Source organism: Lethenteron reissneri, chromosome 42, assembly GCF_015708825.2.
Source record: "Lethenteron reissneri isolate LAM-NWPU_2019-01 chromosome 42, ASM1570882v1, whole genome shotgun sequence".
Classification (NCBI taxonomy): domain Eukaryota; kingdom Metazoa; phylum Chordata; class Hyperoartia; order Petromyzontiformes; family Petromyzontidae; genus Lethenteron; species Lethenteron reissneri.
The window spans coordinates 9,654,549-9,669,920 of record NC_083820.1 but is presented as its reverse complement, the minus strand read 5'-3'; the positions used below and the strand labels follow the sequence as shown (position 1 = coordinate 9,669,920).

The window sequence follows — 15,372 nt, the reverse complement described above, 5'->3', positions numbered from 1 at the left end:
CTCCCCCGCCACTCTCACGTGACCGTCGATTTGGAAGTGATTAGCAAATATGACAAGAGGTGTGCGAGGGTGGTCGATCGTGAAAAAACTCGGAAAAGAGCTGCGGGTTACTCACTGGACGGCATGTTGTAAGTGTCTTCATCGTCCACGATCTCGGCGTAGTCGTCTGTATCTGCAATCGAGGAATCGCACATCGTGTTTGAGAGCGGCTGAAATGTCGAGCTCTTTGCAGACGGCATTCGGTCGGCGAATCAAAATAAATAAATTATATCGTGGAAACCGCTATTATTATTATTAGCGCTTACGGGACACCAAAGGCCACGAATGGGTCCCCTTACTAGCCTGGAATCCATCGCAGCGGAATAGACAAACAAGGAAAGAATAGAGTTTTGTCAGCCCATGAGTGGGTGGATGGGCAATTGGGCAGGGGGGAGGGGAGGAGGGGAAGCAGAACGCGAAAGTGGGTGGGCGTGAGATTATCAGGCCTCCGGACACGGAGAATGTGGCAGCTCTGAATGGGGCCATTGACGTGCCGGAGGCATGTGCGTGCGGGCGATATCCACCGAGGCGACCAAATTTACTGCCGCGTTTATTATCCTCCCGTCGCGAAGCGGCCGGGGTCTGTTCCTCGTGGCCGCAGCTGGCCCCTCTTAATTTACAAGCCGCCACCTCCGCCTTTGTTTCGTGATACCGTTAATTAAACGTCGGCCTCAAACGGCCCGACGGCCATCCGCACACCCGTCGTCCGCGCGCGCGAGGTGTTAACAACGGCAAAACGCGACTCGGGCGACACGTGTGAGGGTGTGTGGCGCGGTTAGCAAGACAGCGGGTGTAACAGCATGTAAGACGTGTTACCGTCACTAGTACTGCTGGCTGTTATGTCCGGTGGGCATGTATGCAGCGGAGAGGAAAGGGAACAGACAAAGAGAAAATGCACGTGAGAATACCTGGGGTCGCTACAAACATCTGCGTGCTGTCGCCGGTTTTACATCGTGCCCAATCAAACGCAACGAATACGCCGACACGGCGACTCTGGGACGGTACGGCCGAAAGCCGTAAATAACAATTGAACAAAACGAGCTGGGAAGGCCGCAGTGCTGACCGGTGCTTCAGTAGCTCGCGCTGCGCACACGCGCAACGCCCACCTTCTCTCTCTCTCCCTGCTGACCTCTGCTGCGCATGCATGTTGAAGCGTTTTACGCGCGTGCACGTCAGTCGTCGTCCCCGTTTGCACGGTCACCGGGAAGAAGGTAAGGAAAGGCCACGGCGACGTTTGATATGCGTAAATGAATCGATGGACTAACGAGAGTAAAAAAAACCGGGGAACTCTTAAACCAGTGGCTGCCGTCAATGCTTGCTGCCCCAGTCAGCAGATGAGTGCTTCGAGCATGCTGTTAGAGTAGCAGCTCAAGTGAAGTGAACAACAAACGGGAGCGCAGGGATCGCACCGAGGCAAGCTTTTGCATTCTCTGTAATAGTTGTTTTTATACAACAGACGTTTCGTGCATGTACCCTTTCATCACCCGATTCACCTGGATATTTATAGGGTAGTTCCTACAGCAAGGGTGGAAGAAACTGTAACTTACTGAGAGTCCAATGTGACTTTCAGACACCCTTTGGGGGGTTCACGCATTAACACCCACTTTAGCGCTATCCATTAATAATGCAACAACAAAAAACACAATGCTCATGCCGAACAAGTACTTTTTAAAGACCCCTTGCAGGGACAAAGGCGACTGATCAGGCTCAAGTTAGAAACGGCGCTGTTGCCAGGCCAAAAATAATCCCCTCTAGTAGCCGATCAGTGCGACCAAGATGCTCGCAGGGATGGATAAACATCGTTTGGAAGCGCCGTTTCACGGTGGCAGATCTTGTGTGGCCGTGGGCCCATGTGAAACCAAGCCACGGGCCCGTGTCTGGCCCGGGAGATCGTAGGTTCCCCAGTGTAACCCTTGAGCAGCACACGCAGGGATTAGTCACACGAGCAGCCACGCAGCACACCATCTGCTGCAATGCAGACGTCCGCTCACTCAGAATGTACCCTTGCGCCGGCGATGGGAACAGCTCAGAAAAGGGAGGAAAAACAGGTTGCCTTTCTTGGCTGAAAAATGAAAGAAAGAATATATTCAACCCTCTCGAAAGACGAGCGAGCATGAGAAGAGACAATTAAACAAAAACAAGGAAGCTGGATAGGAGAAAGACGGGCTTGTTAAAATTCATCCCAACAAACGCAAGATGCAATCTCATGGTGCCGGTGTGCTCGCGATAGGGCACCGTGTGACCGTGTGCTCGAGTGAGTGGCTCCGGGCATTATCCCGCGATGAGAGGCGGCAGCAGCGTCACACGGGGAGAGCGTTTGCATGCCGCATATCACGGTCACCATTAGACGCTTGGCAGGAGATAGAGCCACTTTTCCGTGGCTTGAAGCACCAAATTAAGCATTCACAAAGGGGGACTCGCAGATACATAGATGTACTTCGTCTCATAAGGGCGCTATTATGCCGAGATGCTTTTCACGAGTGACATAAGGCGGGACGCGTATAAAGATAAACACAGTGCACGCAAGCCATTAAAAACACCCACATACATCTTTCTGCGGAGCAGGATGGCTTTTCATCTAATAGGAAAGGGGTGGGGGGGAGATAATGCACACAGTGCAGTGCAGGGGAAAGAATGGCTACCAAAAGAAGCAACACTCAATTATTTATGAGGCTCTCTGACAAGGGCAGCTCACACGGAGCAGTCCCACCTCTCTGGGATCGGTCATCTGCAAATGGCCATGTTGTACTTCTTGCTATGGATTCCTCCACCCCCCCCCCCCCCCCGGAATATTCAGCTATCGCAATTAAGCCCACTGTGTGAGGCCATATGCCAACATCTCCTCGGAAAAGCCAGAGGTAAAATAAATGGGGGTGATGGGAACAGGGCAGGAATTATTTCACTTAGGTTGCATTTATTACATTATAATGGCCATTGGGCGTTTTTTAAATGTACAAATTTGACGATAGGTGAAGTGCACATACCCGAGCCATAATCTCAGGACGAGACAAAAGCAATGTTTACACGTGTTGCTAGAAGTTCCAAAGCATGCCGTTGTAGATGCGCAAAGTGCGATTGTTTAAATTCGTGCAACTGTTCCATTCAGTTTTGTCTATTTAAAACAAATTTATACTCTCACCCTAATCAAATATTTGTGTTTTGCTTTGGGAGCTCGTGTCATGAGCGGGTGTATCGGTCATAGCTCAAGCGAAAGCAAAGGTGGAAACCAAGTGATACTGTCCAGGACTGGCAATGCTGGCCATCGTCCATTTTTCAGCAACTTTTCATTTTATTTTTCTCATTCAACTTTTAGTTTGTTTCATTACCCTCGATCATCCCACGATAAGTAACACCCGCCCCCCCACCGCTCTCAAGGGAGCGTCTTACCGGCAATTATAAATAAAACCAGAGCACGTCAGCATTCTGCCGAACTGGTGTCTCCGGACCCGCACTGCAAACATTCATATGGAGCGATCGTTCGCTTAACCTTTGGGTAAACAAGACAACGGCTTGCTCGGGCAAGTTCATGACCGAACACTTTCACGGCAGTTTTCAGCCTGCAGCGTAAGACCGTGCTGCCCTCTGTTGGCAACAACTCGCACGCGCGCGTATGTAGAGGGCATCCATCGCTTACCAGCCGGGGTTACTTTCTTCGTCGCTCCGGCGTGAGCGGCGTTATTTTGGACCCTGACAGATGAAAGACAAACGAAACCCACATTGTGCATGTCACCGCTCGGAGTTCTAACGCACCTCGCACAAACCCAAGTAAAGTCTCCCCGTTGTTAGGGTTGCTTTGGACAAGTTGCCGAGGAGTTACTCGTATTTGCCTTGTTGAGCCGTGAGATTATAATTCGATCTTGTTGCGCAATATATCAGACGCCTGTTCTACTTGAGTGGTTAAAGTACAGGGCCAGGATGGAGTAATTGGGCACTTTACTCATGTCACATTCTATTTGTTCTGTGGACACTCATTTACATTTAAACATAAAACATCTACTGTCAAAGTGATTTGGTGCACAGATGAGCATTTAAGCGGTGTTCATCTCCAGTTAACAGCCCTGAGCCACTGATGGAAATTCCCCATTCCCGTGGCGGGGGCGGGTGTGTCCATAGCACAACCAATGTTGACGTCCTCACAAAGTGGTACTCATTGGAGGGCTGAGTCAACCGCCAATCAGGAATTGAACTCGCCTACCTTGGCAACCGCAAACATTTTAAACTAACAGGAAGAGTTAACAGACCCAAGGACAGCAGCTCTAGACTTCCAAGCGAAATGGGCAATCGGTAACACAATGCCAATGGAACAACCCAGACGGCTCTCTCTCTCCGTCTCGCACACAGCAACACAACACACAGAACGATGTGGAACAGGTCACTCACTTTGGAATGGACGGCAGCGCTCTCTCTCCATCTGTGACAAAAAAGACACAGCACTTGAGCTCCTTCAACATCGCCCACGTAGCAATCCAGCGAGGAAATCGCGTGCCACGCATCACAGGCAAAATGATCGTGGAACGAATCGTGTATCACGGCGGCCGGCCGCCGAGGTTTTTCACTGCGTCTCCTGCCCAGCCCCGTGTTCAGGGCAGGTTAGGTGACGTAACATAGCACACACGCACACACGACACTCCCACCCGCCCCCCTAGGCTAATCAGACGACTAAGCATTTTCCTAGAGCCCCTCCCCTCCTGTCGAGCGGGGGCCTGCCCTCTCCCCGGAACTCTCCGAAGTTACTGGCCAAACATCTACGGCTTGGCGCAGTTGGTAACAGAGACAAAGATCCCGCCCCACCCCGGTCGAGCCTGACTGTGGGGGCAAGTGCTGTTAGTGAGTAGTGCGCATGAAGGCCGGTACAGCACGTGAGGAAGTGGGTGGCCAGCAACCATGTCCTGCTGCCTTTGTATCCCAAGTGGCGATGTTTACACACTGCACCAAGTATTCACTTAAGGCTGAGTCGACCTAGGGGAGGCCCAGGACCGGTTAATATATGTCACCAATGTTGGCTGTGAGCGGGTATCGAACTCGGGTTGCCGGGTTCATAGCGCAGCTCGCTAACCGCTGAACCACCGCTCACCCATTTGGTAACGATCACGGCGACACATGCTTGCCAAGGTGCAACTATTTCTGTTGTGAAAGGTAAACACGATTCCACTAGCTTATATTTTTTTGGGGAAAACTGACAAATATGGATTTTTCTCTTCCATCCATAGAGGTTTGTACTGTCCCCCCCTCCCCTCTGTGTGTGTGTGCGTGTAGGAGACAAGACACAAATACGGACTTTGACGTTTACAGTGCCGGTTAGTGACTAATCAGCACTGTGGTTATCGACGAGCATGTCATCGCAGGTACATTGCAGTCACCCCAGACAGGAAGACGGATTTCAACATTCATGACAGGTACTACAAACAAAACTTTTTTTTTCAACATTGATGACAGGTACTACAAAACTTTTTTTTTCTTTCCGTGCCACAGTTGAGTTTCATTTTGTTTATCCGTCACACAGCTGCAACTGGATAGTCTGCCTGTATGAATGACAGCTAATTGTCATTTGCATTCATCCACAGCAGGGTTCACAGCAGATAAATGATCCGTCAAATAATTGGTCAAGGGAGTGATGATTCACTGCAAGCACTGGGTAGGGAGAAACAGATTTCCCCGGCACTACTCGCCCCGCAGATTTTAATCCAATTGCAGACCGTATGCGAAAAAGGTTTGCACGTATAAGAAGACCTGATGATGCAGGCAGTGACGAGAAGGAAACCGGCACTATTTGGACACACGTGTAGGATGGACAACAGGAAAATTAACGGCGTGTTGTTCGGTGACACAAAAATGGAATGAACCGGAAAGAGAGGAAGACCTAACAGCGAATGGCTTGACGATGACCACCACAAGAGATCGGTGCCAGAAAGATGTGGCACGACTTGAGCATGTTGGCACAAGACAGAGCAAAGTGGAAACAAATGTGCAGCGGACACCTACAGGCTGACGATAAATCGTGACGACGATGACGGACCATATTTTCGGTTAATCCCAAGGCTTCCTTGAATTGTGGCGAATGCGCAGAGGCACTTTGCAATTTGCGCTTATTCATCTTTTACTCGATACATTATAAAGGGACGCTACTTCTTTTTCGTGGATGGTTTAGGGGGGTTAGGGTCCAGGGTTTAGAGTTCTTGTTATAAGGGTAAATAATTACAGTTATTGGTTAGGGCTCTAGTTAGAGGTTAGTAATAGTGCCTAAGGAGCTCTTTTCTTGTTTGGCATCTAGTTAAGAGTCCATCCTAGAAACTCGCCCAGCTGGAGGAATGCTGGCAAACTCAATGAAACAACGCAAACGTACCGAATAAATATCTTGTTCAAGACACAAACATTTCACCTCCTGGCTTTGATATACTTTGGAGACATCGGTGTAACCATCAACCACATCAAAACATCAGTAGGCTAATGAGCACATCTCCCTCATGAACGGTAGTGCAATTGTGGCCATGAAACCCAGACTATGGACCACACAGTAAACCATTGTAGTCTACGCTCCTTCAAGGGCGGAAAAGCACAACCCACATGAACTCTCCTATAGCTCTCTCGTGGCTAACAGAACTCGACATTTGCATATCGCTCCTCAACACATTGCTGCCATACACTAAAACAGAATAGTGTTCACGTAACCCTCCACCGCATCATTAGTCACATTGTATGACCCCTAGAAGTAGAGGTGCGGCGATTAATCGACTTACATTTTTAAGTTCACGATACACATGTCGAATCGACTACGCGAGACTCACTGCAAGTTTGAAATCGTACATTTAGTAAGTAATTGCAGCCGGCTACGTTCACCGCAATAAAAAAAAATACAAGAACTGATCCTTGAATCAAATCGCGACACTTCATGGGCAGGGACGAACAGGGGCACAGATGTGAATCACGACAGCTCTACCGAACCGTGGCTGTGAACTACTGATGATTGCCGCACGGACGGAGGGAGGGGAAGGAGGGAGGGAGGGAAGGAGGGAGGGAAGCGTACCTTTGAGCTGACGGAGAACGAACGACTTGCCGGTGGAGTTTGCCAGCCGGCAGTAGCCGTCGATGAGGTCGGCCATGTTCTCCGCGATCGTGAGCGAGGGTGTGGTGATTGTGAGCAGCTGCGGGGTGGAGATACACGCGTGAACGGACACCACGCTGGCACCAACTCCATTCGTCGGACGTCCAGCGATTTAGTTTTTAAAGGTAAAAGTGCAGACCTGATTTCATGAAATTTCTTGCACAAATCACTACTGGCAGAAGGGCCTCCAATAGCGGGAGCCCTAGACAGCCTCTCGAAGAGAGTAATTGGACTACTCTTCCACACCGGCCAGACATTCTTGGAAGAGGTAGGAGTACCCACACTTTACCCCACTGCACGGAATGTGCCAATTGATTAACCATGCTGTACCCATTGGTTGGACAGATGGGGGGGGCGGGGGAGATTCAGCTGCCGTGCCGGGATCTAACATATCTCTTAATTTCGAACTGCTTGTTGTGTTTGGTTTGTTGTCCTTCCTCCCCCGTACTTCCGATAAGCACGGTTGGCTACGATGGGAAAGAAGTTCCACATATGTACGTACGTACGAATCGAACCGTCGGCCTCTGGATCGTAAGCCCAGCACGCTGATAACCATCATAACGCGGCAGCATCCCAACTGTATACCTTGATTCTAAAAAAATATTTCAGGTAATTTTATTCAATGTCAACATTGTTCAAAGTAATAGCTGGAGTTAATCATTCGACGGATTTAAAGCGATACAAGGAATTAAGTCAAGAGCATAAGTAAGAGACGCACAACCAGTCCATTTATTTCCATTATACGACAATAAATATGAATTCATAGAGAGCCTCCCATTTACTTTAAACATCACTCAGTGGGCTGACCGACCCATTAGCAGATTAGTTGTGCATTACGAGCATGCACGCACACTACCCGTGTGCTTTTTCCATGCCCACTTCGCTTCATTAGTTACACTCTCAAGGCACTGCCCTGCGTTCAAGGGTAGGTGTACAAAACAAGTCCGACATCGCTTGGTAGCCGCACACTAAATATATCCTGCACACGAGAGCCTATGGGGGATTGAAAAACAGGTGGCCACAGTCTATGGCTGCAAGGCCATTGACGGTGGAAATGAAATGCACAAACAGCGGCGACGCTGTCTCCGTTCACGTGGGTAGAAGTGAGAAGCGCAGCCCTGCGACCGCTTGCTCCACGCCCCCGCTGCAAAGGGCCTGCACTAGAGGGAGCTCTACAGAGCCCCCCCCCCCCCTCTGTGTAGAGGGTATTCGTTGCCGATTCTACGACACTGACCAAACATCTTGTAAGGGGAGGGAGTACCAACACTTTACCCCACTGCACGCAACATGCCGACGAACTGTGCCTGCCTTAAATGCCGTAAAACAAAAATAATGTGAAAGCCCTTTGTCAATCCCCTGAAGGCTTCACCATGCCGTGTTGGTCATGGAGGGTTGTTTGAACATACTTCACCAAGCCGGTCAGCTTGAGATTGTGAAGAAGGGAGTGGACGAACCAATTCAGATATCACTCGCCACTGATGGTTAGCCGTGCGTGGCCAGACATCAATCTCAGGTCGTCCGTGTTCCGAGTGTCGTGCGCGTACCACCGCACCACCAGCCCCCAACTACACTATTCCACTTGCACCGTTGCTCGGATGCATTCACAGCACAGTACAGGAAGGAGGCTTGCCCAACAAAAGCTCACTGCGGGAATTGAAAAATAATGTCGGTCTCAAATTGCCGCGCAAGGTTTTCGCGGCTGTGCCGATGTGTTTTCTCGTTGTTGGGGATGACGGCCAACGTCAGGGTGCCGCGGTGGTGAGATGTTAACTCCCTTGCTTGTAATGCAGGAAGTCGAGGGTTTGATCCCGACCCCGACACCTGTATATTTAGAGTTTGTATGTTCTCCCCGTGGTCGCGTGGTTTTTTCTCCAGGTCCTCTGGTTTTTCCCTCCAAATTTAGAATCAACATGTGTTTAAGTATTTGGCTGCTATAAATTTCCACGTGACAAACCACTTCATTGACCAATCATTTGTGGTCAGGTTGCTTTAGAAAAGAGCTAATAGCTCAGTGGGCCTTACATGGTAAAATAAAAAATAGTTTAAATAGCTTATAGTCTCACTTCACATGCTGAGAGCTTCCATTCACCACAATTGTAACAAACAAAAAGTCGAATCATGACCCTGCATGGTGACAATGCATCAAATTGCCAAGCATGGTGAATCACTCCTCCCACAGAAACTGTATTGAGCTGCTGAAGAAAATTCCATCGCGCGGACAGAAACGTCGGAAATCATTTCAAACAATGCGCGGTTAACCAACGAAGACACGTCGGAGAGCTAACACTGGCCTCGTCGCGCATTCACGGAAACATCTGGGACGCAAGGCAGACCGGGACGGCCGGACGCTAACGACTCACCTCTGAAGCTCCGGCGATTTTCAGCTGCAGGGTGCCCTTCCTGTCGCGGTCCTCCGTCTGGGAGTACTGAATCGATTTGACTTGCGTGAAGTCGGCCAGATGCGTCGGCTGTAGGGCGCAAGGGAGGAAGACGCGTCTGAGGCTCGTCACGCTGGGTGCACATGGCACCGATCGGCGGTAGGGCACGGTCGATGTCAATAACAGGTGCACGCGGAAGCATCAGGTGCATTACAGCGCGGGTTTACTGAAGTTGTAGACATTGGCAGAAGCGAAGTGATGGAAATATCCGCTCGTACACCTAAACGCTTACAACATCTGCGCTTATTTTGTTCATGTCACTTTTAAAAGTCTTCGATTGAAAATGTCAAGTTGCAAGCGTGATTATAAACTCATATGTACAAGAAAAAAGAAGAGACTTTTGTGCAGTGATACTCAATTAAAAAAATCTGCTGATGAAGTGCCACACAGCACTTTTAGCTTATGCCTGGCAGCTCGGGGTGGAAGAGTGCGTGGGTAAGGCTTGATGTTGTCAACTCATACAAAACATTGTTACCCATGGCACGCCACGGAAGGGGGAGTGGCGTCAGTTGCGTAACAGGGCGGCAGAACGAGGGGGGGGGGGGGTGGGGGGGGCAAGATGAACAGGAGAAAGAAGAGATGCCGGGACGGATGTCCTCAAGACGGACAAAGAGGGCACACGGCTCGAGATCATAATCTTTAGTAGAATCATAATCTTTCATTATAGTGGAGGAATCCGATGAGCTATACAGCTCTTTTTCACAGACGCCCAGTACAGCAGAGCAGCAGGAAGAAAGTGGGCGCACAGGGGAGGAAGCGGAGGATGAGGAGGATGAGGAAATAAGTTATATGTGGTGGGGAGAAGTGGTACAGTGGTTAGTGCACTGAACCGAAAACCGTGCAACCTGAGTTCAATTCCCTACCACAGAGGGCATCAGTGGCGAGTGATGTGAACTCAGTCATGGACCTCGCTTCTACCAACCAACTGACATGGCCCTAAGAGGCCCATCATTCAACAGTGGACTGAAAATGGATTTTGTTTTTAATTCACCATCATCTTCATCTTCCTCTTCAACAATTCTCTATCCACTGCTGGATGAAGGCCTCCCCTCACCTTTGCCATTCGTGATGGTCCGGTGGTGCGAGCATCCACACTGCTATTTCCTTACGTTGCATTACAACCGGTTTACGTGAACTCTGCAACCACTGGAGGTGCTAACATTTTACAGCAACTGTGACCCCGAATGGTGATAAATCATAAAATGTTGCCAGCGAGGGTGAAAGATTGCAGTTTCCGCCCACACAGCGTTGTGAGGCCAATGCATTCTGTCGTGAACACACGAGGGGGCAGTGTTGGCCTCGATATGTATAAAGTGAAGGCTCACATGCAGGAACAACGCGACGAAAGTCATTCAGTGCTCCACCTTCCCAACTAAAGCACCGCGGCTCATTTTGGTTGCAATTAATGAATATAAGCTTCCAGATGAGACCCACAACTACAGTACAACGTGACATAGCTCAACTCCACAAGCACCAGGTTCATTTGCGTTATATAGGATTTACTTCAACAGCACTTTTAAAACGCAACTGTTTGGGCTGTTTACTCGTCAAGTTTCTGACATTTACTACTATGTATTAACAATCATCGTCAGCCATGATCTATCCTCTGCTGGATGAAGGCCTTCCCAAGCCATCGCAAAATCCTCACGGTCCTAGAAAAGCAACAGTCCACCTAGCCAACTGCACACGAGCCGATGTTATCACTCCATCTCCTCGGTAGACGTCCTCTTGGTTGCATCCAGTCCCTTTGGCTGCTACTTTGTCATTAGTCTCGACCGCCGGCCATCATCCCTGCCAAAGCCGACTTTCCTTTGCAGTCAATGTGCTTGTTCTCTGATCCACGTATTCCGCTTTCTCGTCCCTCCGTGTAATGCTGCGCGATCCATGTTTAGACACCCCAATAGGTTAATCGTGCGCAATTTTGAAGAGGATTATTTTTTTCAAAGACTCCACAAGTCTGGCTCTCTCCTCTTTACCATACGGAGCCTTTGCTTTTAGAATATTCAATCACCTGTTGAGAAGTAAGAGGGACATCAGATACCAGTGGGGTCACTGTAAAACACCCCGTGTAACCAAGCGTAGTGCAATGTTGCATATCTGACTCACTGGGGACTGAGATTTCGGCGGATATGTGAAAAGGTCAGATATATGAACATCGATAGTCGACGGTCGTTACAATGTACGTATGTACACTGAACTTCGTTCGCACTGTACGTAGCCAACCGTGCTAATTGGTTGGCTACGTACAAGTACCGCACAATGACTGTATGCACACCTCTTGTCAAATTACTGGATTGGGATTACACAGGGCAATCATCGCCTCCCCCTACTGCGAAACTATCGCGGACAATGTCTGTGAAGCACAGCACCTTCGCGTTAGTGTGCTTTTTTTTCTTTCTTCCATTGAGCATAAAACCATCACGCAAACTTCGGTCATCCTCGCAGCGGATTTTGGTTAGTCGTCGGACAAAGACGGTCACTGCATCGTGTGCTTTTAGATGCGCTTATGCGGCTGTCTGGAACGCTCTTCCATTCCGATATTAGGAAGCTATCAGAGCTATGCACTTTAAAATCGAAATTGAAAACTCATTTCTTTGGAACTGATTTTTGTGTTTAGTTTCTTGTCCTTCCCCCGCACCTCCAATGAGCATGGTTGGCTACGTACGGTGCAAAATAAGTTCAACATACATGCATCCACATAAGAACGGCACGTGTACCAAATTACTAAGTACTCGAAATTATCGTTTGCTCTCAGTCTGCACTCAATCACAGAACGTGCTGGACTTGAACCGTTACTAATCGTGGAGCAGAGCACGAGGAATGGGTTAACGCTGCGTCTGGGACTCTGGGGTAGTGACACTTATAGCAGGAAGCTTGTTATTTTTGGCAATGCCCGAGGGGGGGGGGGGCCGCCCGCCCCGCCCGTCCGTCAGACGGTACTCTAACGAACAAGCGGCGGAGGAAACAAGAGCAGGAGGAGGAGGGGCAGGAGGAGGGGGAGGAGAGGGCTGGTCCCTGCTGGACGTAACGTAGCGCGACAATGTGTCACATAAATCGGTGCTGGGGTTTTACTTTGCCCCTAGCATCCAAGAACAGCTCTGCGTAAACACGACCCCCCCCCCCCCCCGCTCCCGAAAGGCGGCCGCCGTTTAACCCCATCCCGTTCTGATGACGTGCACGTACGTCATCGACACAGAACTGGAAGACAGAAGTTAAATGAAATAACTTCATCCGTACCAAGGGGCTCCCCCACAAGGCGTGCAGCACAGTTTGGCGGCGGTCAGTGTCGCTACGGTTCATTGCGGTGAGCACGACGTCTTTACAAACAACGGCGATACGCCTCTGCAAATCTAAATTAAAGCCGAACTGCTCACGCGTTCGGAGATTCGGCGGCGAATGGGGACCCCCCCACCCCACACTCCTGCAATCTCGCAGTAGTCTCAAACGGGGAAGGGTTAAATAAACCCCGGCACTCGGCATCTGGGTTGCGGCCACGTGACAGCGCTGTGGTGACTGCGGCGACGGCTTCTCAATTGCACTCAATTTCACCCACGCACACAACCCGCCGACGGCAAAACTTAAAACGCGCAACTCGATGTAATTTGCACATGCAAATGTTCCCATCCGCTAAGAAAAACGGCACCCCCACCCCCCGCCCCGCCCCCCCCCAAGGGACGTACTTCACAAGGCGGGCGTAATTGTGTACCACAGCCATAAATTTCATGCTTTCTCACTCAAGTTGAATTGTTTACCTAGTAAGCCCTTCGAGGTTCATAATGCCAAACTTGGCTACCGATATAAATAAGAGGCCCCTCCGCTATATAGCTGTCAAGTTCACTTAACTCCATGCGAGATCTATTGCTCGCGATTTTATTTATTTCAGATCGCAAGATTAAAAAGTGCACGCTTTCTTCAGATCGTCCCTAACCACAGAGGCATATTGCCTCAATGGGCTCTCACGTGACAATGAATAAACTGCCTGCTGTTTAATTAAAGTGTTTGTAAAAACTCAATTAAATACACAGCTGCGTAAATTCTTTGGCAAAAAGTTCAGCTACACTGCAATCGACTGCTGAGCACTTACAAGTGTGACTAATATGGCACACTTTTTACACATTTAATAATGCTCACTGTTTACCCACAAAAGCCCCCATTGAGCCTCAAAACTCAGGGGGGCACCATCATCTCTCAGCCATGATCTATCCACTGTTAGATGAAGCTTCCCCAAGTCATCGGTCTAACATTGCTGGAAGGGGTGGGCGGTCAGTGGTTCAGACTAACGGCAGGATGGCAACTTGCAGTGGCATGTTGGCTCAACAGCATTCATGATTTTTGGAATGTTGGGTTGAACTGGGATGCCCACAGAGAAGGGAATAATACTCAAAGCTCTGCTATATATGTATTGAAGGGATGTGGTCACGATTTTCAGATGAATCGGAGAAATCCGAAGTGGAGCCGAGATACCAAATGTTGGACAATCTGAATTTATTTTGTTTTGGATTGATCTGAAACTCTAAAGGCACAGGAAGTGGCTTTAATGCCAGTGGCATCACTTCTGTGCTTTTCCTGCCAAAAGTTATACCACCTGACATTATTTTCCTGCGATGTGGCATCAATTTTTCTAACAATATTTTAACGTAACAAAAAACTTGTTTTACCGATAGAAATTTACCTTAAAAATGCAATGATTAATAATTAAAATCATTGAAATTATCCAAATTAAGCCATAAGCAGGTAAAGTTATTAAAATTAAATACATTTAAATAGTTTTCGGGCCTGTGCTCAGCAACTATAATTCTAGATAAATTGTTAAATAAGTAGAAAAGAAGTGAACTCTGAAATTGGGCATAAAATGCAAAAAAAACTCCAATACCAGATTTTGTTTAATCTGACACTCATCCCTAATGTATAGCATCATTCTCCGACACTGCTCTTTCAAAGAGGGGCACATCCGCTTGTCATCTGTTGATTCCTGCTCTTTCCCAAGGCAAGCCCCAGGGAAAGCGAGAGGCATAACCTTGACAAGTCACTGAGGAATTACTCACATCTCAACTCACAGCCTTGCGCCAGCAAACTGCCACATTGCGGACATTCTTTGTTTGGCTCTGCCGTGAAAAAATTTTTGCTAAAAGGAAATGGGAAGCCTAACCCTTCATTTAAAATGCCATCTTTACAAGTTTATTCAATATTTTTGACAAACTAAAAACAATGCAACGTGTAGAATGGGACTAATTAAATAGGTTCTCTGAAATTTTGTAAGGAAATTGTATTTTATTTGCTCACAGATGATGGAATATATTTGGTCTGCTATGCAAAAAAATGTGACCGTTAGTCTCAGAAAAGGTCAAACTGCACAGTCAAGTTGCATCTCAGCCGACAGATGAAATGCGACAAACATAACAAATGGACAAGCCTGAATAAAATCCCGAGCGAGGTGTACAAACAAACCAGCACGTACAGACCGATACACCGACAGCCAGATATAGATGAAATGAGACAGAGGCAAACGTACAGAGGCAGACATTGCAGACAGTGAGATGGGCAAGTAGGCAAAAGACAGATAGTCAGACATGCAGACAGGCAGTCAAGGAGACTGGCAGATAGAGACAAAGACAAAACACATGAGGCAGGCAGGCAGACAGACAGACAGCAAGGGATCGTTGGATGTATCCTGGAAGCAAGACTCACCGAGGAGCCCTTATCAGTCAGGTAGCTGATTCCATCTTCAGGGCCAATAGCCAGCTCCACAGAGATGCTCCATCCACTCTGCCAAAAACAAAGACAAAGATCCCC

The 15,372-nt window shown here is 48.6% G+C and overlaps 1 protein-coding gene across 8 annotated transcripts in view; it reads right to left on the bottom strand.

Moving 5' to 3' along the window:
- Nucleotides 1-15,372, bottom strand: part of LOC133352972 (focal adhesion kinase 1-like) — a 73,976-nt gene that overhangs the window by 29,407 nt on the left and 29,197 nt on the right. For 4 of the 8 annotated variants that reach the window (XM_061569012.1, XM_061569018.1, XM_061569014.1 and 1 more), the window contains exons 9-15: nt 15,268-15,345; nt 9,502-9,609; nt 7,064-7,181; nt 4,420-4,450; nt 3,674-3,726; nt 2,042-2,101; nt 116-172 (exon numbers count right to left, since the gene is read on the bottom strand). In XM_061569012.1, coding sequence (XP_061424996.1) covers nt 116-172; nt 2,042-2,101; nt 3,674-3,726; nt 4,420-4,450; nt 7,064-7,181; nt 9,502-9,609; nt 15,268-15,345 — 505 coding nt within the window. Of the gene's footprint in view, nt 1-115; nt 173-855; nt 874-2,041; nt 2,102-3,673; nt 3,727-4,419; nt 4,451-7,063; nt 7,182-9,501; nt 9,610-15,267; nt 15,346-15,372 lie in introns of all 8 variants that reach the window. The other 4 variants (XM_061569015.1, XM_061569017.1, XM_061569016.1 and 1 more) reach the window with 2 other exon arrangements.